General features: G+C 43.2%; 2 protein-coding genes across 6 annotated transcripts in view; one reads left to right on the top strand and one right to left on the bottom strand.

The window, feature by feature from the left end:
- Positions 1 to 20612, top strand: part of LOC129820164 (nuclear pore complex protein Nup153-like) — a 32666-nt gene extending 12054 nt beyond the window's left edge. For 2 of the 5 annotated variants that reach the window (XM_055877119.1, XM_055877118.1), the window contains exons 3-21: positions 4624 to 4911; positions 5153 to 5292; positions 5524 to 5652; positions 6782 to 6898; positions 7398 to 7442; positions 7525 to 7578; positions 10360 to 10488; positions 11941 to 12123; positions 12337 to 12456; positions 12674 to 12778; positions 12893 to 12977; positions 13086 to 13187; positions 13431 to 14006; positions 14227 to 14418; positions 14608 to 15447; positions 15620 to 15952; positions 16182 to 16436; positions 18663 to 18825; positions 19116 to 20612. In XM_055877119.1, coding sequence (XP_055733094.1) covers positions 4624 to 4911; positions 5153 to 5292; positions 5524 to 5652; positions 6782 to 6898; positions 7398 to 7442; positions 7525 to 7578; positions 10360 to 10488; positions 11941 to 12123; positions 12337 to 12456; positions 12674 to 12778; positions 12893 to 12977; positions 13086 to 13187; positions 13431 to 14006; positions 14227 to 14418; positions 14608 to 15447; positions 15620 to 15952; positions 16182 to 16436; positions 18663 to 18825; positions 19116 to 19209 — 3950 coding nt within the window. In that variant the 3' untranslated portion in view covers positions 19210 to 20612. Of the gene's footprint in view, positions 1 to 4623; positions 4912 to 5152; positions 5326 to 5523; positions 5653 to 6781; positions 6899 to 7397; positions 7443 to 7524; positions 7579 to 10359; positions 10489 to 11940; positions 12124 to 12336; positions 12457 to 12673; positions 12779 to 12892; positions 12978 to 13085; positions 13188 to 13430; positions 14007 to 14226; positions 14419 to 14607; positions 15448 to 15619; positions 15953 to 16181; positions 16437 to 18662; positions 18826 to 19115 lie in introns of all 5 variants that reach the window. The other 3 variants (XM_055877117.1, XM_055877115.1, XM_055877120.1) reach the window with 2 other exon arrangements.
- Positions 20613 to 20870: 258 nt separating this feature from the next.
- nanos2 (nanos homolog 2) lies at positions 20871 to 21702 on the bottom strand. The gene has a single exon (XM_055877121.1). The coding sequence runs from the start codon at positions 21567 to 21569 to the stop codon at positions 21054 to 21056; it is 516 nt and encodes a 171-aa protein (XP_055733096.1). The 5' UTR covers positions 21570 to 21702; the 3' UTR covers positions 20871 to 21053.
- Between the last annotated feature and the right edge of the window lie 2127 nt (positions 21703 to 23829).

Here is a 23829-nt window from a genome sequence, read left to right as displayed (position 1 = left end):
CGTTTAAAAAATTACCAAATTAGCATAAATAGTCTAAACAGCGCCCCCATCCCCAACAGGTTAACACCTATATCGAATATCCGGCTCTGATTTTATATCTAAGGCCTATAATGGGAGCTTTCCAGAACGCAATCCTGAGGTCTGTCTTGCGTCATGGCGAATGTTGAAAAGACTGCACCCCACGTTCCAAGACCATTTATATGGCCTCAGATCTGCCTAGCAACTCCATTCCAATTCTCACTATTTGCTGACATCTAGGGGAAGGCGTATGCAGTGCATCTTGACTAATAGAAGACATGCAAATTAATAAACTGACCCCAGAACAGCCTGCCTGATTTCAGATTTCTCACTTCCTCACATGAAGTTTGCTCCAACTTGAGTTCTGTTTTACTCACAGATATAAATCAAAGGGTTTTAGAAACTAGAGTGTTTTCTATCCAATAGTAATAATAATATGCATATTGTACGAGTAAGAATTGAGTACGAGGCAGTTTAATTTGAGAATTACATTTTTACAAAGTGAAAACAGCATCCCCCCATTGAGGAAAGGTTAAGTAGGTAGAGCAGCGCTTTTATTATGGACAGACTTCTCCCCTTCTTAGCTACTGTTAACTGTCATGGTCAAAACATATTTTTACAATCCAGGGTTACTCCAAGCAGTTTCGTCACCTCAACTTCCACATAATTTATTACAAGATTTTGAGGTTTATGGTTTAGTGAATGATTCGTCCCAAATACAATGCTTTTTAAGTGTTGTGAAATATTTAAGACCAACTTATTCCTTGCCACAAAATCTGAAAAGAACTGCAGCTCTTTTAAGTGTTGCAGTCATTCCAGTTGCTGTAGTAGCTGACATGTATAGTGTTGAATCATTCGGATACATAGACACACTGGCTTTAGTGACACGTCGTTAACCTTTCTAGCGCAGGCGTTCCGCTAGCGGAACCCCTCGTCAACATTCCGCTGAAAAGGCAGCGCGGGAAATCCTAAAATATATATTTAAAATATGTAACTTTCACATTAACTTCTCTAGGGTATGTGGGACGGTAGCGTCCCACCTCGTCAACAGCCAGTGAAACTGCAGGGCGCCAAATTCAAAACAGAAATCCCATAATTTAAATTCCTCAAACATACAAGTATTTTACACAATTTTAAAGCTACACTTGTTGTAAATCCAGCCAAAGTGTCCGATTTCAAAAAGGTTTTACGACGAAAGCACACCAAACGATTATGTTAGGTATGAGCAAGTCACAGAAAAGGCAGCCATTTTTCCAGCCAAAGAGAGCAGTAACAAAAAGCAGAAATGGTGATTTAAAATTAATCACTAACCTTTGAACCTTCATCAGATGACACTCATAGGACTTCATGTTTCACAATACATGTATGTTCTGTTCGGTAAAGTTCATATTTATATCCAAAAATCTGAGTTTAGGCGGGACGCTACTGTCTCACTTGGCAAAAAGCCGGAGAAAATGCAGAGCGCCATATTCAAATTAATTACTATAAAATCAAACATGAAAGATACCAAATTAAAGCTACACTGGTTGTGAATCCAGCCAACATGTCAGAATTCAAATAGGGTTTTCGGCGAAAGCATACGATACTATTTTCTGAGGATAGCGCCATTGTAAACCAAGAGAGAGAAGCATATTCCAACCCTGCAGGCACGACACACCACGCAGAAATAAAAATATAATTCATGCCTTACCTTTGACGAGCTTCTGTTGTTGGCACTCCAGTATGTCCCATAAACATCACAAATTGTCCTTTTGTTTGATTAATTCCGTCTATATATCCAAAATGGCTATTTATTTGGCGCGTATGATCCAGAAAAACACAGGTTCCAACTTGCTCAAACGTGACGACAAAATATCTCAAAGGTTACCTGTAAACTTTGCCAAAAAATGTCAAACTACTTTTGTAATACAACTTTAGGTATTTTGAACGTTAATAATCGATAAAATTTAAGACGGGATGATCTGTGTTCAATACAGGATTAAAACCAACCGTAGCATGCCTTCTGGTCATGCGCTTCTATCTCACAGGACACCTAGAGTGACTCGACTTCAAGATGGCCGTATTTCTTCATTACACAAAGGAATAGCCTCAACCAATTTCTCTAGACTGTTGACATCCAGACTGTTGACATCCTCTAGACTGTTTCATCCAAACGTGAAAATGCTGCCCCCTACCCTAGAGAAGTTAACAAGTCCAATACAGCAAATGAAAGAAACATCTTGTTAATCTACCCATCATGTCCGATTTCAAAACTGCTTTACAGCGAAACGCACAACATATGATTATGTTAGTTCAGAGCCAAGTCAAAAAAACACACAGCCATTTTCCAGCCAAAGATAGGAGTCACAAAAAGCAGAAATATAGATAAAATTAATCACAAACCTTTGATCTTCATCAGATGACACTCATAGGACATCATGTTGCACAATAATGTATGTTTTGTTCGATAATGTGCATATTTATATCCAAAAATCTCAGTTTACATTGGCGTGTTACGTGCAGTAATGTTTTGATTCCAAAACATCCAGTGGTCTTGCAGATAGCCACAGAAATCCCAGAAATACTCATAATAAACATTGATAAAGGATATAAGTGTTATTCACAGAATTAAAGAGACTTCGCCTTAATGCAACCGCTGTGTCAGATTTTTTAAAAACTTTTCAGAAAACGCATAGTCTGAGTACGGCGCTCAGAGCGCAATCCAGCCAAAGAAATTTCTGCCATGTTGGCATCAACAGAAGTTAGAAATAACATGATAAATATTCACTTACCTTTGATCTTCATCAGAATGCACTCCCAGAGGGGCCTCCCGGGTGGGGCTGTGGTCTAGGGCACTGCATTGCAGCGCTAGCTGTGCCACCAGAGTCTCTGGGTTCGCGCCCAGGCTCTGTCGCAGCTGACCGGGAGGTCCGTGGGGCGACGCACAATTGGCCTAGCGTCGTCCGGGTTAGGGAGGGTTTGGCCGATAGGGATATCCTTGTCTCATCGTGCTCCAGCGACTCCTGTGGCGGGCCGGGCGCAGTGCGCGCTAACCAAGGGGGGCGGGTGAGCGGTGTTTCCTCCGACACATTGGTGCGGCTGGCTTCCGGGTTGGAGGCACGCTGTGTTAAGAAGCAGTGCGGCTTGGTTGGGTTGTGCTTCGGAGGACGCATGGCTTTCGACCTTCGTCTCTCCCGAGCCCGTACGGGAGTTGTAGCGATGAGACAAGATAGTAATTAGCGATTGGATACCACGAAAATTGGGGAGAAAGGGGCTAAAATTTAGAAGAAAAAATAAAAATAAAAGAATGCTCTCCCAGGAATCCCAGTTCGACAATAAATGACTGATTTGTTCCATAAAGTCCATCATTTATGTCCAAATAGCCACTAGTTGTTAGCGTGTTCAGCCCAGTAATCCATCTTCATGAGCACTAGGTCCAGACAAAAACTCAAAGTTCCGTTACAGGTCGTAGAAACATATCAAAAGATGTATGGACTCAATCTTTAGGATGTTTTTAACATAAATCATTAATAATGTTCCAACCGGAGAATTCCATCGTCTGTAGCAAAGCACTGGAACGAGAGGTAACTCTGTCGGGAGCGCGCGTCACGAGCCTAAGACACTCTGCCAGACCACTGACTCAAACAGGTCTCATGAGCCCCTCCTTTATAGCAGAAGCCTGAAACAAGTTTCTAAAGACGGTTGACATCTAGTGGAAGCCTTAGGAAGTGCAACTTAACCCCATAGACACTGTGTATTCATTCGGTAGGCCAAGCATTGGAAAAACTACAAACCTCAGATTTCCCACTTCCTGGTTGGATTTTTCTCAGGTTTTCGCCTGCCATATGAGTTCTGTTATACTCACAGACATCGTTCAAACAGTTTTAGAAACTTCAGAGTTTTATTTAATCCAATACTACTAATATGCATATAATGGCATGTGGGACAGAGTAGCAGGCAGTTTGATCTGAGCATGCATTTCATGCAAAAGTGAAAATGCTGCCCCCTAACCCAAACCGGTTAATAAAGATCGAAAGAACTAAGGGGCCTAGACAGCTGCCCTGGGGACTTCCTGATTCTACCTGGATTATGTTGAAGAGGCTTCCATTAAAGAACACCTGTGTTCTTTTAGAAAGCTCTTTATCCACAATATAGGAGGTGTAAAGCCATAACACCATTTTTGTGCAGCAGACTATGATCATTAATGTCAAAAGCTGTACTGGAGTTCAACAAAACATCCCCCACAATCTTTCTATCATAAATTTCTCTCATCCAGTCATCAGCCATTTGTGTAAGTACTGTGCTTGTTGAATGTCTGTCAATTTGTTTACTGTAAAATAGCATTGTATTTGGTCAAACACAATTTTCCCGAAACTTGTTACCAACCCAAAAACTAAGGGTTGGTAACAGGCTGATTGGTCGGCTATTTGAGCCTGTTAGGGGGGCTTAACTTTTCTTAGGTAGTGTAATGACTTTTGCTTCCCTCCAGGCCTGAGGGCGCACACTTTCTAGTAGGCTTAAATCGAAGGGGACCCTGGAGAAGGGGTCCCCCTTCAGTGCCATTTTGAAGCTCAAAATATGCATCAACCCATCTTAACCCTAGTAATTTCTCCTCCACCCCTCCAGAGCCTTCGACAAGCAGGGTATCCCTGAACTTCCAGGATGTTCTGTCGAGGCCCCCCCTCAACCGCTCCTACCTCCATTTCCCCTCCCTGGACGCCTCCCCGGCCCTGGGGAGCCCAAGCTCCCTTTTCTCCCAGCCCTCCACCTCCTCCGCTCCCTTCGCTGGGGGCCCCTTCACTGGGGCGTCGACCAGCTTCTCCCTAGTCAAGGAGGTCAAGGACAATAGCTCCCAGCACGAGGATGACAACATCTCCACCACCAGCGGCTTCTCATCACGTGCATCAGAAAAAGGTAGTGTGGATTGTTTGTGGTAAGAGTACTGAATCACGTTTTTGCCATGAACAATCCTGTTGAGTTCTAGAGTCAGCAGAATATATTTTAATGGTTGAAAGTGGCTTTTGGAAATAATTTCCCAAATCTTGAAAATAACATTTTAGAATCCATAGCCAGTACTACTGAAATTCAGTCCTTTGTTGCGTATTTGCATGACACAAGTTTGAGTAATCACACAATGTCTCTTCTCTGTACCCAGATGTACCAAACTTTAAGACCATGTCGCTACCCCAGCTCTGTTTTCCGGAGATGGACCGGACACACTCTGGGCCCCAGCAGTCCCAGTCCAGTCTCAAGAAGCCTGCGTTCAACCTGTCTGTCTTTGGGACTTCCTCCACTGTGAGTGTCAGTCAGTCGAATCAGTCCTCCACTGTGAGTGCCAGTCGAGAGTTCTCAAACTCTTACCGTTACTTGCTTAGCTATCGATGTTAAGGTGATTACTTTGACCAGCTACAATGATGACCGATTCGTTACAGGAAAACCTGCATACATACATGTGGCTTGGAAACTGTTGCTTTTGCGCCGTTGTGATTGTTTGACATGCTTTTCCATGTTTTTCTTCTCCACTAGTCCACGTTGAACAGTTCAGTGCTGAACTCCAGTCAGTTGGGGGATTCCCCCTTCTACCCAGGGAAGACTACCTACGGGGGAGCAGCTGCTGTTAGAACAGCCCGCTCACGCACAGCCACACCTTACCAGGTAATGCTCCCCACTCCACTACAACTCAAGTGTTTTCCCTATTGATTTTCTCCTAGGCAAGAAATAACCCCCCCCCCCCAAGCAATATTCTGGCCTGCCAGCACCAACATTGTAATTTCAAACGGATAGGAGATATTATGTTAGTCAGGGGAAATAGAGCTGTGATGCCCTGTGCTGAATAATAATAGATATTATGTTAGTCAGGGGAAATAGAGCTGTGATGCCCTGTGCTGAATAATAATAGATATTATGTTAGTCAGGGGAAATAGAGCTGTGATGATCTGAATAATAAGGATAGGAAGTAGTATGTTAGTCAGGGGAAATGGAGCTGCTAGAGTTGCTAGATGGAGCTGCTAGAGACATGTTAGCGAAATCTGCTGTTTTATATTGAAAGTGAGGGGTTATTTTGTTGCCTCAATTGAGTGATCGGGGCGTGCAACTATAGTTTTCCTTCACAGAAAACACGTTAATGCAACACATTCGGCAGAAAATAGCTTCACTGAAGTGCATCACTATTTGGCTAGCAGCCACACAAGTAAATTAGCTTTTTTGCAAAAACGATGCATGGCCACCATATTTCTGTTTATCATAGGAAATGTAGATGGATATATTATTTTTAATGTTTTTCTTGAAGTAAATCTTCAAGAAGAATCTTTTCTTGAAGTCAGTCTTCATTTTACCAGAGAACTAGGCTGGCTACACTCAGAAAAGTACCTTCACTTCAGTCTGACTGCTGTCTGCTGACAGAATGCACATTTGTGAATTCTCATCTGAGTGAAGTAGTGCAACTGAAGCACACAATTAGTCTGATGCCAAGCAGAAATTACAAGAAGCATTTTAGATCTGTGTTTCTAAAACACAGCAATATTTCTTCTGCGTGATCTTTTTTCCTGCGTTAACGCCACCCCTGAGCTGTTTGATGCCCTGTGCTGAACATTAACTGGAGGTACAGGGTATTAACCTGCAGCACGACTTGACCAAAGCTCTGCCTTTCCACCACTGCTGTTTCATTAACCTGGCATTCATTCAAACCATGTGTGCCGTTAACCACTTTGTGGCAAATGGGTTTGTAGAAAGTGCTTCTCTATGTAAATAGAATGTAATTGATGGATGTGTATTTCTCCTCTAGGCTCCATTGCGGAGACAGATCAAGGCCAAGCCTGCTGGGGCTCTGCCCTGTGGGGTGACCAGTGCTACCGCCAGACGCATCTTACAGTCCCTGGAGCGCATGTCCAGCCCCCTCGCTGTGTGTACCAATAAAGTTGTTTACATTGAATTAAATATGGAACCCTCAGATTTGCATGAACAGTGGCCATTTCAGCTTGGCACAATGGCTACAGAACCATCTGATAGAAATATGTTGTATAGATCCTCTGTGTATATAGTATTAGTGTCAGTTGTTAGGCCTACATTTCTGTCGAAGCCATTTGTAGTGGTGAATCCTCACAAGGAAATAATGTTTACATGTTAAGCAGTGGAGGCTGCTGAGGGGAGAACAGCTCATAATAATGGCTGGAACAGAGCAAATGGAATGGCATCAAACACATGGAAACCAAATGTTTGATCTATTTGATTTCTTTCCACTCTTTCCGCTCCATCCGTTACCATGAGTCCGTCCTCCCCAATTAAGGTGCCACCAACCTCCTGTGGTGTCCTCTTGGCTACCAAGCTATGGTAAATATTTCTGTCTCTGTTGGAAGTTATTTATGGTAACAAATGCATGATTTGTGTGTTTGTCTTAACAGGATGCCAAGAGAATCCCCTCTACGATGTCCTCTCCCTTGTCAAAAGTAAGTGTTGTGAATTTCTCTTTCTCTTTTTATTCTCAATTGTTGTCACATAGCTCACATTTCTTTCTCTTATTTCCTGCAGTCCCCTGATGGCAGCACTCTGGACCTTTCACATTTCCAGGCCCCCAAAAAACGGGTAAGTGTTTGAGACACTGACCCTTTATCATGGACATTTTGCTTATATCATTCATTACAGTAAATAACCTACTAGAGAAATGGGAATTTTGAAATGAAGTAAGTTTGCTAATATGGATGATTGTGAATGGGACAATTGATGGCTACAACAGTCAAAATCCCTATTCGGATATGATTTTAGATTTACTGGAGGAGTTTGGGTCATGTAATTATGTGCTCGCGCACAGAACACCACAGCTGTAATTTCAGTCCCGTCCGAATCTTTCATGTCAGTTATTTTTACATTACAGGAGAGTAATAATTTCACACAGAATAATGTTTTTTTGTGAACTCGAAGGTCATCTGATAATACTAGTCCCGTGCGAATCGACATCCCTGTGTTTTGAGAGAAATGTCTTAGTTTGACATGTGTTGCTCACGGTTTGATCAAGAAAACAATAACTGATTTAAGAAATTGAATGAAGTGCTGCCCATAACTTTATATGAAGGGCCTACATCTACCAACTTTCACAGTAAATGCTTTTGTTCATATGTTTTGTGGGTATTAATTGAATTTCGCCAAATGCATCAGTAAAAATATTGTGCCTATTTAATGTTACCCTTGCTGTTAATAGATTGCAAAGCAGCATACAACTGACCTAAATGTTTGTCATCCGTAGCCTTAAAACGCATCTCGGGTGCAAGTGCACTGTAATTCACATCTGAAGGCATTAAGGACGTACAGCGGATCGCTAAAATATTCAAATGATTATGATCACACATCCTCAATTCAAATATTATGGCGACACGATACCAAAGATGGTATGGTTTAGAAACTTTGGAACCAAGCTGGAGATATCAGTGTGGCCCTATCACCTGGACATGTTGAAATATCTTCACGCCTAGAATAAAAAACTCCAGGCTTCTGTCATAAATGTCAATTTGGAGAGAAAAAATAAAGAATTACAGGGGGCAGTTTGGGAAAAAACAAATCTCTTCCGAATCGTCTGTAGTAATGGACATTCTGAAGTAATATTTATATAACCAACGTTCTGTGGTAATACTAGTCCCGTGCGACTAGCGATAAAGTAGTTTTATGGATAGTATAAATAACTAGTGCACATTAATGTTATAAACTTAGTATTCTATTTATTGTTATTGTGATAATTCAATACTTGTATTGTGACATGGATTTTGGTCCATATCGCCCAGCTAGTCTTCATCTTCAAAACCCCAATACATTATCTCTTGACACTGACAGCTGACCTTATAGCATTTCAAACCTGGGTTAGTGTTCTCCAGCTGTTAGTCCACAATGTTACAAACCACAACAGCTAACATGCACAGCAGCAGCTGAAAGGTCTTGAGCCAAACACTGCTATTGATTGGTTTGAAAAGTGCTGTCACTTTGATCAAGTGACAACTAACTCCTCCTACCCCTCTTCCCGTATTGCCGTCTGCAGGCGTGGCGTGTCTGCAGTAGTTAACAGGGGTGTCAGTCTGGGTCAGATGATCACCTCTGCTCTGCCGTGTTTATGTCCTGTATGTGATCTGGCGTGTGTTAAAGTAAGCGGGCATTTGTTTGAGTGAGTGTAGAGTGTGCGCTGCTAGGCTGGATGGGCGTCAGTAACTGTTAAATGGTCCCAGCTGTGGCAGCTGGTCACTAAGCCCTGACAATGGGCCATTGAGTAGTAAGGGTGTCGCGTAGTAGGCCTGAAGGCTAAACTAAAAACCTTAAATTAATCTTAAGCCTATATTAAACTCTACAAAATAACCGATGGCGGCGCCGCAAAAGCACTTCTGTGTAAGGGTGTTTATTTACATAGTGATTCCCAAAACAACAGTACTGCCGCAACAAAAGTATACACATAAATGATGGGTCCAGCTAACTAACGCTGTCCTATCAATAGCAAAATCCCCCCATTGAACTGATATAGCACTTAACATATAATTGTAAACTGTCTGGTTCGAGCCCTGAATGCTGATTGGCTGACAGCTGTGGTATATCAGACCGTATACCGCTTGTATGACAAAACATTTATTTTTTACTGCTCTAATTACGTTGGTAACCAGTTTATAATAGCAATAAGGCACCTTTGGGGTTTGTGGTATATGGCTAATTTACCACGGCTAAGGGCTGTGTCCAGGCACTGTGTTGCGTCATGCTTAAGAACAGCACTTAGCCGTGATATATTCGCCATATACCACACCCTCTCGGCGCTTATGCTTAAATATAAACATTTACATACCCTGTCAGTAGCGGTGGGGTTGTCTTCCAATGCGCTCATTCACATGGACAGGCACTACAAAGCCAGCCCTATTTGCCATAGCTCGGGTCCTTATTCCATCATACCCGGAAGCTACAGAGATGTAGAGAGAGGAACCGAAAAACAGAGCTGATTCAAAAAAACGAAGTACAATAAACGTCACTTAAAAGAAACATCACGGCTTGTCTTCGTATTCTTTATACCAAACTGTTACTGAAGGGAGATAAGAATATGTGTAATGTATGACCTGAGATCACTAGGTTCAGTCAATCAAATGTATTTATAAAGCCCTTGTTACATCACCAAAGTGCTATACAGAAACCCAGCCTAAAACCCAAAACCGCAAGCAATGCATATGTAGAAACAGGTTAACTTGTGTGTTGACCCACATTGCTAGAATTGGTGACAACGGAGCATGGAATGGTGTACCAAATGCTGCCCGCTGCCATTGATGGACTTTTAAAATGTTTGTATTCGTGTGTGCCTGGGACACATTGTTTTGAGTATTTATGACTTTTCTGTGTGTTCCCCTCCAGCTGGACTTTCCCCTCCCCCCAGTCCAGAAGTTGGTAATCCCGGCTGCAGCGTTGGTGTCTGGGAGCCGCTCAATGTCCTTCAGGCCCTCTCTGACCCCCGCGGGCCTGACCCAGACCCCCGGAGGCACGGTGAGGACCCCCACCACCACCTCTAGATTAGTCACCTAATGGCTTCTAGGCATCCATACAACTACAGCCAATTAACTATCGATGTGTTGAATTGTTCCCCCAACTCAGACTGTCCATGGCTGTTTCTACATGTTGAATTGGGACCAATTATGATGTCCAACAACTAGGGCTGGGCGATTATATCAAGTTAATTCATTTGAATGTATGTTTTGGTGTCATGTTCCAAATGCCTGTATCGCATTCATTTTTCATTTGGTTTTATGTATTTTTGTTCTCGTCTCCTTTGTGCTGTGTGCACTGCACCTTCCCACTCGCACACAGACACCAAGTCCCTGCCCTTCATCACAACGACCAAGATAACTTCTTCCTCTGACAACGAGCAGTTTTAAACTCGCTATTTGAGGTTTGGTTCAAAAGAATAGGTCATATGGAGACAGAAACGCTTAGATGTTATTTTACTGTAATGGACGAGATGTCTGTAAATGTCTCAACTCACGAAATGTAGAACAGAGCAGACCCTACTAAAACGAGAGCATCAGTGAACATGATTGTGGGAAATGAATGCTCACTGTCGTGCGTGGCATTGCGGTACCACGTACCTCTAGCAGCATCTTAGCCACAGGCTTATTCGCTAGCTGTCTAGTCTGTTTTATAAATGCGCAATGAGCATGAAAATATGCATTTTATGTAAGGAATTGGCTACTTGTTGGCTACTCATTCTTAGAAATCTTCTTATCCAGGTAGGCTGCTGGATTTCAACATCCAAACAAAGTGAACAGGCTGTTGTTCAAACAGTTGGTGACAGACAGGAGGGTGTGTTCATAATTCAACTATCCGTTTTTTTTTTTTTTAGCAAGCAAGTTAGAACCAAGTTGGTTTGACTTTAAATACGTGGGCTTGATTGTTTGAGAACTGTGTTAATGTTCTATAATGCCTGCTTCCAGAAATGTGTCATCATTAGTGGATGTGCGTTGTTCAAAAATGGCATTTTCATAGACATACTTGAAAGCCAGATAGTGATTGCAAAAAAGCTGGTTAAACTAGTTTGATAAAATAAACAAGTTATGCTTATATTAAGTCTAGCTTTGATTTTACAAGCCCTGAATTAATTTGATTATTCCTGGCTGTTTTGAATTGCGGTGTATTGACCTTTTTATTGTGAAACCAAGCTTATTTAGAGATGAAGAAAAACAGTATTTATACTTTATATTGTGCATCGCGCATTAGTTTGAAAAAAATCTAGATATGATTTGGAGGCCGTATAGCCCAGCCCTACCAACTGAGACACCGGGCTGATTCTTTTAAAAGGCATCCGTAGACTGTTGGGTTGGATAGATGTGTAGAAGCCTTAACAAGCTGAAGTAGATAGTTGCTTTCCAAATTACAGCCAGTCCATAGAACCAGACGTGTTTACGTTATGTTTAACCCTACCCTTTACTCCCTCCTTTCCAGCCCACAAGACAATCCCCTCTGATTCCTGAAGCAGTGGCAGGCCCTTGTCAAAGCACAAGCAGCAGCCTGCCCACCTACCCTCTGTCCAGCACTCCTGCAACCAGCAGCACAGGGTCAGGAGGAGGGAAGATGAAGAGGGAGAGGACCAGCACAAGACCCTCGTCCAAACGACCTGAAGACGAGGTGGGTACACATCTCTATATGACCCCTTCTATTCTGTCTGGCGAGAAGTTTGTGATCCAGGCAATAAATGATTGGTTGGTTCTGAAATGTTTCTGCGTGGGTGGTTGGGTTGAAACCATTGTCTAATTGTGCAAGGCAATGCCGCTATGTGTAGTGGAGTTATTCTGGTTAATATATAGTACTGCTAACGGTTTTCTACACCCATCTCTTCAGATTGCTGAGCTTCCGGCCCTGCCGGCCAACACCTCAATCAGTCTGCTCAGCTTCAGCTTCCAAAACCCCAAGCCTGTTGTCACTACCACACCTGTCCTGGTGGAGCCCGTCACTAATGAGGTCCGTCCAGCTCCATTTGGCTGTCCCATAGAGCACCTTATTCCCTTAAGTGCACTACTTTTGGCCCAATAGGTCCCTGCTTAAAAGTAGTGCACTATTTAGTGTGCCATTTGGTACATGGCCATTGACTTTTGATATCTTCAGTTGCCTTTATTTCAATGTATCCAAATGTGTTCAGTGTCCATCCTAATGACCATGAAGTCTGTCTTTCTTTCAGGTGCCACTGACTACAGCCCCCTCTACCCCTCCCTCCACACCTTTCACTTTCTCCTCCCCTATTGTCATGACAACTGCTGCTAGCCCACCGTCCTTCTCCTTGTCTGTAAGTCCCGCAGCTTGAGTATACCTGCTATGATGACAGTGTGACCCCCGTAGAATATTGTTTCTGTTCTGACATTCAACAATGGTGAGATGTTGACCATCTTCTGTCTCTTAGTCTGGATTTACCTTCAGTGCACCTGTAGTGAAAACGGGTCTGTCACTATCCAACGGGAAGATGGTCACCCCAGTAGTGGCAGCAGGTAAGCGTGGATCACTTTCAGGATGAGAACAAGATCCAAGCCTTGATGTAAAGGGAAACCAATTTCATAGCTAATGGTTGTCTTCTGTTTCCATTGGTGTCTCTGTAGTGAAGCATGCTGCCAGTGAGAGCATGGAGGAGTTTGAAGGGCCGTTTAAACCAGCCAAGATGTTGAAACAGGGCAGTGTGCTGGAGCTCCTCAAAGGACCTGGTGAGAATGACGGAAACATGAATACAGAACCTTGACGTTTCTAGTATTGCTTTACCTGATCTCTCTTATATGACTTACTTTTCTCTTATATGATCTGCCATCATTTGTCGTTACTTATGTAATTTGTCATGACAGTGTTGTGGCTCTTTTTAATGGTGGGTTTAAATTAGTGTATTTTCAAATAGTGTCTTTATATTCTTTTCTGGTTTTAGGGTGGTTTTTAACCCCATCTCTTTCCATTAGGGTTTACCGTTCCTGTTACTCAGACCTCCCCTGTCCCCAAAGCCCCCCAGGAGACCCCAGCCCTGTCCACCACCACCACCCCCTCCCTTGGGGACTTGTTCAAAGCGCCAACAGGCTCCTGGGACTGTGACGTCTGCATGGTGAGGAACAAACCCACTGCCACAAAGTGTGTGGCCTGTATGACCCCACATCCAAACTCTACTTTAGCGAAGACAGACAGTGAACATTTCACAACGTTGTCCGGGCTGGAGGGTTCCACCACTACTACCGCTGCTGGTTTTGGAGCCCTGTTCACAAAGTCTGCGGGAAGCTGGGACTGTGACACTTGTCTGGTTCAGAACAAGCCTCAAGCGGTCAAATGTGTGGCCTGTGAGACAGCCAAGCCTGGGACTGGAGTTAAAGCCACACTGACTCAGCATGCCTTCTCGGAGGCTAAGACTCTGCCTGCTGCTGCCCCCCTCTTGGGCTTCGGGGACATGTTTAAGAAGCCAGAGGGAGCGTGGGAGTGTGACATGTGCATGGTGCAGAACAAGGCGCAGGACATCAAGTGTGTTTCCTGTATGAGCACTAAGCCAGGTAATGAGAAGAGAGAACAACCTGGTGTTAAATTTTTTTTTGCTTAAAATGTTTTTTTCTCTTCATGAAGTTGCCATTGAGAGAGTTTGTCTCAATACTGCTATCTTGGCCCACTGTTAATTTTGCACCAGAAGATCTTCAAGAAAGTATTTTAAAGAGTTCTAGTGCAAATTAATGTTTACATTTTTGCTTATTGCTCATATTTTCATCTACCTAACAGGAGTGACGGCAGCGACTTCATCTCTAACTCCCGCCCCTGTCAGCACCGCTCCTCTACTAGGCTTTGGGGCCCAGTTCAAGAAGCCAGATGGAGCGTGGGAGTGTGACGTGTGCTGTGTTCAGAACAAGGGAGCAGACCAGGCGTGTGTGGCCTGTCAGACCCCTAAGCCTGGGGCTAAAGTAGAGCCTAAAGGTACGTACAGCTGTCAACTGTCATCTTTGTGTGTTATAGAAGCTTCGTTAGAGGGCTTTGTCATTGTAGCAAGATCTTTGATATTAGTGAAGAGAGATGTGAAGCCTGAACTAGTGTAAGGAAATGTGGGTTTTCTTTTAATACGGAATACTCAAGTAGTTAATTAATGTGATCCTCTGTCTCTTTCAGCATTCGGTTCCTCGTCATTTGGTATCCAGTCCTTGTCTGACACCGGCTCAGGGGGATTCAAGTTTGGCATGGGGGTGTCATCGGACTCGGCCTCTAGTTCTGGGGGCTTTAAATTTGGCGGCACCCTCTCCGACTCCTCTTCAGGGGGCTTCAAATTCGGTGCAGCTGCCTCATCAGACACCACCTCAACAGACACCAGCAGCTCTGCAGGCTTCAAATTCGGCAGCTCCACAGAGGGCTTCAAATTTGGAGCTTCTACTGCTTCCACCCCTGAAGTGGATGAGGGGGGAAAGGCTGAAGCCCTGAGTATGGGTGCCCGGTTCAAATTTGACATCAGCGGTGGGATCTCGTTCGGCACTGCAGCAGCTGCTAGCACCGAGATCAAACCCTCGGACGGAGGGTTCTCCTTTGGGCTATCAAAACCGACAACCACCACCTCTACTTTAAGCCTTCCTGTCTCTACAGAGAAGGACAGTGGAGCTTCTACAGAAACCACCACAACAGCATCAGCGCCTATTTTTGGGAAGCTGGCTGAGCCTCCTGCCCTGGCCACACCACTAGGGGGCAGCATATTTGAGGAATCGCTAGAAAAAGACCAGGACCCTTTAACCTTTGGGAAGCCTGAGAAGGAGGCCTCTATGGGGTCTGGGTTCCTGTTCAGTGCTGCTAGTAAAGAGGCGGAGGCATCGGCTCCCCCTGGAGGCTTTTCCTTCTTTATGGTAGATCCATCTGCAGACCAGCCCAAAGCACCTACCTTCACCTTTGGGAAGCTGGCAGACAGCGAGACCCCAGCAGCAAAAGCCCCTAAGCCCTCATTCAGCTTTGGGCAAAGTGCTACAGGTGGGAGGGATACGCTGCAATAGTTAGTTCATGTTATTATTAACTCATTTTGTATTTGTCAATTCTTTGAATGGATGTTCTACTATAAAATGTATATTTTTTTGTGAATGTACACACTGTCTGCACCTAAACCAATCATACTTTACTTCAGTTGTTTTTGTTTTTCTTGCAGATGCTGCAGGCTCAAAGCCAGTGTTTGGGTTCATGGCAACCACCACCACCTCTACTTCCACCACCCCTGCTCCCAGGCTGTTTGGGCCCACCAGCAGCACTACCCCAGCACCTATCCCGGCCCCCAGTACCTTCCTGTTCGGGCAGAATGCCTCAAGTGAGGCCACCCCAGCCAAGTCCTTCTTGTTTGGGCAGAGCCAGGACAGCCTGCCTGCCCCTGCAGCTTCCCTGAACCCTGGCCCGGCTCAACCATTCCTGTTTGGGTCTGGACCTAACACTGCTGCTCCCTCCTTTGCTTTTGGAGCGGCACCGCTCTCCACTGCCTCATCTACAGGTTGGTTCTTTTTAGGACTTATTTTCAAGGAACATTGTTTTTTTCAGCCAGAATGTTGCCACTGCACTATTTTACTAATGTGAATTGATAGTGTTGTGCTTTTTCTGTTCACTTCTCTTGATCTAATATGTGTAGCTGTTGACTGCATTGACCAATAATTGAACCAAGATATTTTTCCACTCAAGTGCTCTCTTTGTTGTTGAAATGTAATCAAGTTGTCTGTCTCCAGCTCCATCAGCAGCCCCTGCTCCGTTTGTATTCAGCCCTGCCTCCTCCTCTGGCTTTGGGTCGGGGCAAGCTCCTACCTTTGGTCAGGGTACCTCCCAGCCCAATGCCCCTGCGTTTGGTTCTCCTGCCCCGTCCCCCTTCTCTGCCACGGCCTCACAGCCTCCTGCCTTCGGGGGGAAGGCCAACTCTGTCCCTGTGTTCGACCAGCAAGCCAACTCCACGCCCGCTTTTGGGTCATCCACCTCTGCCACACCAGGTGGGTTGCTACGGTCACTTTCTGGGGTTGTTTTGTTTATGTTCAGAGCCTTCAAAGTATTCACACCCTTTTTCCACATTTTGTTCCAGCCTGAATTTAAAATGGATTAAATTGATTTTGTTTCACTGGCCTACACACAATACCCCATAATGTGAAAGTGGAATGTTATTAAAAATGTTTACAAATGAATTAAAAATGAAAAGCTGAAATGTCGAGTCTAAGTATTCAAGCACTTTATGGCAAGCATAGAGTAAAAATGTGCTAAACATGTCACATAATAAACATGATTTTTGAATCACTACCTAATCTCTGTACCTCACACATACAAACCCCACACATTATATATGTAAGTTCCCTCAGTCAAGCAGTGAATTTCAAACATATTCAACTACAAAGAACAGGGAAGTTTTCCAATGCTTCGCAACAAAGAACAGTTACACAGTTTAATGGCTGTGATCGGAGAAAACTGAGGATGGATCATCATTGTAGTTACTCCACAATACTAACCTAAATGACTGAGTGAAAAGAAGGAAGCATATACAGAATAAGAAATATTCCAAAACATGTGTCCGGTTTGCAATAAGGCAGTAAAGTAAAACTGCTAAAAATGTGGCAAAAAAATTAACTTTGTCCTCTATTATTCATAGCTGTCTATTTGCCGCCACAAACCGATGCTGGCACTAAGACCGCACTCAGCCAGCTATGTAAGGCCATAAGCAAACAAGAAAATGGTCATCCAGAGGCAGCGCTCCTAGTGGCCGGTGACTTTAATGCAGGCAAAACTGAAATCTGTTTTACCTTGTTTCTACCAGCATGTCACGTGCAACCAGAGGGGGAAAAAACTCTAGACCACCTTTACTCCACACACAGAGACTCATACAAAGCTATTTCTCGTCCTCCATTTGGCAAATCTGACCATAATTCGATCCTCCTGATTCCTGCTTACAAGCAAAAATTAAAACAGAAGTGACTTGCTCAGTACAAAAGTGGTCAGATGATGCAGATGCTACTCTACAGGACTGTTTTGATAGCACATACTGGAATATGTTCCAGGTTTCATCCAATGGCATTGAGGAGTATACCACCTCAGTCGGGCTTCATCAATAAGTGCATCAACGATGTCGTCCCCACAGTGACCGTATGCACATATCCCAACCAGAAGCCATGGATTACAGGCAACATCCGTATCTAGCTAAAGGCTAGAGCTGCCGCTTTCAAGGAGCGGGACACTAATCTGGACGCTTCTAAGAAATCCCTCTACGCCCTCCGACGAACCATCAAACAGGCAACACGTCAATACAGTATTAAGATTGAATCCTACTACACCAGCTCTGACGCTTGTCGGATGTGGCAGGGCTTAAACTATTACGGACTACAAAGGGAAATCGAGCTGCACAGGCAAGCTAAATTACTTTTTATACTCGCTTCGAGGCAAGCAACATTGAAGCATGCATGAGAGCACCAGCTGTTCCGGATAACTGTGATCACGCTCTCGGTAGCCGATGTGCGCAAGACCTTTAAACAGGTCAACATTCACAAGGCTGTGGGGACAGATGGATTACATTTACATTACATTTAAGTCATTTAGCAGACGCTCTTATCCAGAGCGACTTACAAATTGGAAAGTTGGAAAGTTCATACATATCCAATAACCTAAAACACAAGGCCAAATATACACAAGTTGCTTACCTAGACAACAGTGAATGTTCTTGAGTGGCCTAGTTACAGCTTTGCCTTAAATGAGCTTGAAAATCTATGGCAAGACATCAAAATGGCTGTCTAGCAATGATCAACAACCAACTGACATCGCACAATCCAGGGTTGCAAAGTGCTTAGACTTACACAGCTGTAAAAGCTGCCAAATGTGCTTCTAAAGTATTGTCTCAGGAGTGTGAATACTTATGTAAATAAGATTTCTGTTTGATTTTCAATACATTTGCAAAAATGTTAACATGTTTTCTCTTTGTCATCGCGGTATTGTGTGTCGATAAATTATAAAATATTTTGAATTCAGGCAATAACACAACAATGTGGAATAATTCAAGGGGTATGAATATATTCTGACGGCAATAAAAAAACAAGTGCCATTTAAGATTGATATGATTTATTTTTTTTTTTAAATACATTTTACTAAGTCTGAGTAGCGAGATTGCTTTTGAATCATCCTATCACGCAACGTTAAAGCTTCAACTTCAAAGATTCACCCGATGTCCATGGTTTTACCAGGTGGCGGTTTCCAGTTTGGCGGAGGCAGTGCGTTCGGCACGTCCAGTAACAGCACGGGGGTGTTTGCTTTCGGAGGGGCACCAGGAGGGTCCCCCGCCCCTTCTGCCACACCCTCCATGGCACCCCAACCCAGTGCACCTGGAGGTGGCTATAACTTTATTGGGTGAGTCCAACAGCTCCAACTCCTGAAAAAGGATTGGCCCAAATTCACCCGTCCCTATGTAAATACAGTGGTATTTATATGCTCTCAGAATGTTTGCCTTCCCTGGTTTAGTGGTTCAGGTGTTAGTCCCAAGTCTTTGTATTTAACACAAGTGTAATGTATAGTTATGACAGTGTTGATAATAATTAAATAAAAATAGATGCCTTTTTGTACCAAACATCTGCAAGTTATTGGATGTGCGCACACTTAGTTTGAATTGTGTGTTGATGACGTCTTATCCCCAACTACAGGTCAACAAAGAGCACCACCTTCACTGCAGCCCCTGCAGGACAGAATTCAATCGCTAGACGCAAGATCAAAACAGCTGTCCGGCGTAAGAAGTAAAACATCCATTGGACTAGACTTGACCCTTTAAGCATAGACGGGACTACTTCCTCTGGACAAACACTGAACTACTTAGCATGTAAAGAAGCTCTGGTGAAGCCCCCATCTGGAGATGTATGGGTGATACTCTGATGGGTGGGTTGGAGGGGGGGGTAGACCCCAGAGCAACGAGAGTGGGACCCTCGTACAGGGCAGGTGTTGGGCTTAAAAAATAAACTGCAAACGAACCTACAGTATGATGACGACAACAACACAATCAAGTGAGAAACTTCTGCTTAACAACACCTCCAAATGTCAGCTAGAACATTGTTGTGACTTTTTGTAATTAAAATACAAATGCAAAAACTGAAATTGAAAGTTGACAGTGTAAAAATTGTACTGTCAAGTTGATTAGTATGGGTGATCAGGTTATGAACTGCGAACGTTAATGCAGAGATTAATAAGAGCTGTGGTGCGAATTCCAAATGGCACCCTACTCCCTATGTAGTGAACTTTAGTTTACCCTGTGAATTTGAAGCAGTGCACATCATTGGGTCGGGAATAGGGTACTATTTGAGACGTAGACATAGTGTCAATGGCGTGTATGCTGTATGTACAGGTTTCTGTGTACTGAATGACGCGTGCTTGTTTTCTGTATACAGATTTGAGGTGTTTGGTTTCTGTGTGTGTGTGTGGAAACTGAACGAAAGTGTCATGTGTGGTCGTGGCTGGTTGAGGCTGTCAGACAGTTGTAGGTGAGATGCTTATGAATGTGTTTAAATGGAGGCAGTGGGGAAGAGGGCCGTTACCCCAGCACTGTGGAGGTTGGGGCTAGAGACCGACTCCTGAAATATCATCCTTAGGACTTTGTAAATCTGTAGTTTCACATCTGTTCACTGTTCTTACTACTTTTGTAACCCCTTTGTCGCTCCATCTCCTTTATTTTCTCTTGTGCCCTCTTTCTCTTCCTTTTATTCTTATTCATGTTCTCTCCCTTCACCACCTCCTGCCGCTCTCTTAATTGGCCTTTGAACATTATAACCTGTAAATAGTAACTAGCTTTTTTTTTATCTGTGAAGTTGAATTTGTGTGTTAAACCAACTCTACATTCAGCATTTTGTCATTAGAATTTATTATGTAAATCCTTTATTCAAAGTTGCCTGAAATCCATTAAAAAAAATTAAATGCATATTGGGATCCTTTGAAGACTAAAGGTATATTGGCATTTCTGATCCACTTTTGTTTGGACCAAAACCAGTATTGTACAAAGTATTAGTATATATTTTTATATTGCTTGTTTAAATGGACTAGGGTGACTTTGGATAATAAGGAAGTCGATTTAATTTTAAAGCCATGATTGTTACTGGATTAGTAATAAAATAAGATCCATGGGTAATTGCCGTCAATAAAACTATAATATGTCATTAACATGTTGTGATTTCTTTCCCACAAAATAATAGTGGTTAGAGCGTTGGGCCAGTAACTGAAAGGTTGCTTGATCGAATCCCCGAGCTGACAAGGTAAAAATCTGTATTTCTGCCCCTAAACAAGGCAGTTAGCCCACTGTTAACTGGTAAGCATCATTGTAAATAAGAATTTGTTCTTATCTGGCTTGCCTAGTTAAAGGTTCAGTATGAAATGAGTTAGTTTTATAACGAATTATATACCAGAATTGAGGAGAACGTGAACAAAAACGATTTCAGTTATGTACGAAAATAGGTTTATTTTTTTCATAGAACATCAAAGGCGCATTAGCCACTTTGTAAAAAAAATTGTATATGGTAACAATAGGCCTATCTAACTGAACAAGAACGTTGGATATATTTTCTCCATAAATATTTACAGATGGATTTTCCTCCTGTTTTCTACTCCACAGTCCCCCAGTATTTCGGCACCACGCCGTTGCGCTGTGGGCAGTACCGGCGCGTGTGCGCTTTGTCTCCGGTGCCGCCACACATAGGACAAATGTAGCTCCTCAGAATGGGGCAGATGACTTTGCTGTCTTTGGATTTCAGTTTGTGGCTCCGGTAGATCTCTGCCGTTTCTCCATTTTGCTTGCAGAAGCCGCAGTAATCACCGGAAGCCAGGCTGTGGCTCGTGTTTCCTGAAATGCTGCTTGCAGAACTCAGGCTCTCAGTCCCGATCGAATTCAGACGAAACCAGTGTTGCTCCTGGCGACCGGTCTGGTGGTCCTCTGCGTCCGGCACGTGCTCTTTTAGCTGGGTACAGGTGGTCGCTGTCCGATCTGCGACGTCACAAAGTTTCTCCAGCATCCTCCCTAGGTTCATATAGTCATGCCACATGTCGAAATAATGGGTCGGGGCGAGACTGCTCTCAGCCATTAGATTTCTTTGCATTGTTGTAATCTTCCCGGAAATCATGTACAGGCGTCTGGAACTCGGAAATCATGTACACGCGTCTGGAACTCTGCATCAATAATGTTTGTGGCCTGGACGCATTCCAGCAATTTATAGTAGCCCAGTGGCCCGGGCCAAACATTTTAGGAATGTAGCTTGTCTGTCTAGTCGGAGGGGCGATATGTTTGCGAAGTGTATTGTCTGTCCCAAGGGACTGGCCCCAGCCAGGTGATAAACATTGCCACGTGCAGTCATTGTTTTGACATTGTTTTCAAGCGCAACGCATGAGTAGACGTCTAGCTGTCTGTCAGAGAGAATTAAAGGTCATTGTGTTTGATGTTGCCACACTCTCTTTATAGTTCTGCAGTGTTTGAACACAGATTTTTAACACTACACCAAACGAGGAAGCTTGTATGCAGATTTTAAATGTATATCTGTAGGACCATTTTATGCCCATATTGTGTAGCTTAATAGGGTTTTGGTAGAACAGGTAAAATTGGATTTCAGTGGTCCCTTTTGTCAATTCGCATTCATATTCTCCTTAATGCATTGTTTTCAAATTTGTATGAACAATAACCTATAGTCTTATGCATTTAAAGCCAACATTGTGTAGCAAATGCTTCAACTGTGCATTGGTGCTGGAATTCCTGGTTATTACAGCAAATGTGTTGATATGTCAGCTATATGAATAAAGTGATCAATAAGGCCCTGAGGGTTTAAACTTTAAAGGTCAATGGGTATCTTCTTGATTTTGTTTTGCAGCTGCACATGGAGCCTCATTATGTCTAGACGAGGATGACTAGACTGAGGTCTGGTCAGAAACATAGTATCACATTTAGGCTCCTTAGTGTTTTGACTGCATGCATGCAAACCCTCATGTATTCTCCGCCAGCTGCATGTGTTCCTTACATTGACACAGTTGACCATGTGCAGTGAGAAAAACATGACAATGTTAAAAAATCATTGATAGGTGCCAGTACAAATGCGAACATTGTACTCTGTTGTGACCCTGCACCATTCTGTTTTCAACATACAATATGTTTACTGCCCTACTTGGGATGTCAGAAATGGTTTTGTCACAGACTGTATGGTTCCAATGGAGGATTCTGAAGAGTTTTGAAGTTTGCCACATTTAACTTTTGTCATTGCTAATAAGCTGCTCCACGTTCAAGCTCTTTGCTATATACTTCTGTCATTTTTATAATTTTGAATTCATGTGGTAAGTGACTTACTTTGGAAGTGGTTTGATGCATTCTCCTGTTAGTAAAGGCTTAATATCATTTTAGGCACGGACTGTGAAATCTGATGAAAAATAATGTATTTCACTCTAAGAAGTGGACATTAAGAAGCCAGAGTTCGTACAAATTGCATACAAATGCCAACCTTTTAGCTACAAGTCAATAATTGTCCAGTTGGTAGAATAAAAAAAAATGCAAGATATTACTGAACAAAATATAAATGCAACATGTAACGTGTTGGTCCTGTGTTTCACGAGCTGAAATAAGAAATCAGAAATATTCCATATGCACAAAAGCTAATTTCTCTCCCAATTTTGTGCACAAATGTGTTTTACATCCATGTTAGTCTGCATTTCTCCTTTGCCAATATCGTCCATCCACCTGACAGGTGTGGCATATCAAGAAGCTGTTTAAACAGCATGATCATTACACAGGTGCACCTTGTGCTGGGGAACAGGGATACTCTGGGGTGGGAGTAACGGAAGGTGTTCAGATCTCCTGGTCCTAGCCATGTTGTTCATTCATCTGCCGTACAGTTGGGACCTGCCTTGTGATCACTTGGCATTTCTGTAAATATTTACACTGTTGTGAAATGTGCTGTAAGCGTGACAGAGACCTAAAGAGTTCTACATAAGAAATCCACTCAATTCAATTGTGCAAGGTCTATAAAACAGACTGTATAAAAGGATAGTCATGTAAAACAATATTTTCTTGTGCTTAGTAGTCTTAGTGATGCTGATGATATAACTTGACTGACCTGTGACTGACCTTTTGAACTGTCCCCAGGTGACGGACACAGTGGTGGGCCTGGTCAAGGAGATACAGAAGGCGGAGAGACGGGTCATGAACTCTGAGCAGCAGCTTGCCCACACCCAGCTGGATGTCCTGGGCCAACTATGAGCTCTGCATGGACCAGGTCTGTCTGTCCTGCCTGTCTGTCCCTGTCTAGCCTGCTGGTCAGCCTTCCTGTCTGTCTTGTCTATGTCACTTGCCTTCTCTCATCCTATAATAGTTTCATGGTAAAAATACAATGTTAATTGTTTGTT

The sequence above is a fragment of the Salvelinus fontinalis genome, chromosome 22, assembly GCF_029448725.1.
Source record: "Salvelinus fontinalis isolate EN_2023a chromosome 22, ASM2944872v1, whole genome shotgun sequence".
Lineage (NCBI taxonomy): Eukaryota > Metazoa > Chordata > Actinopteri > Salmoniformes > Salmonidae > Salvelinus > Salvelinus fontinalis.
The sequence above is the reverse complement of the archived record's forward strand: the minus strand, read 5'-3'. Positions and strand labels throughout refer to the sequence as shown.

Bases quoted from the DNA above. Each gene is read 5' to 3' on its own strand.
- nanos2 (XM_055877121.1), bottom strand. From the start codon at position 21,569: ATGATTTCCGGGAAGATTACAACAATGCAAAGAAATCTAATGGCTGAG.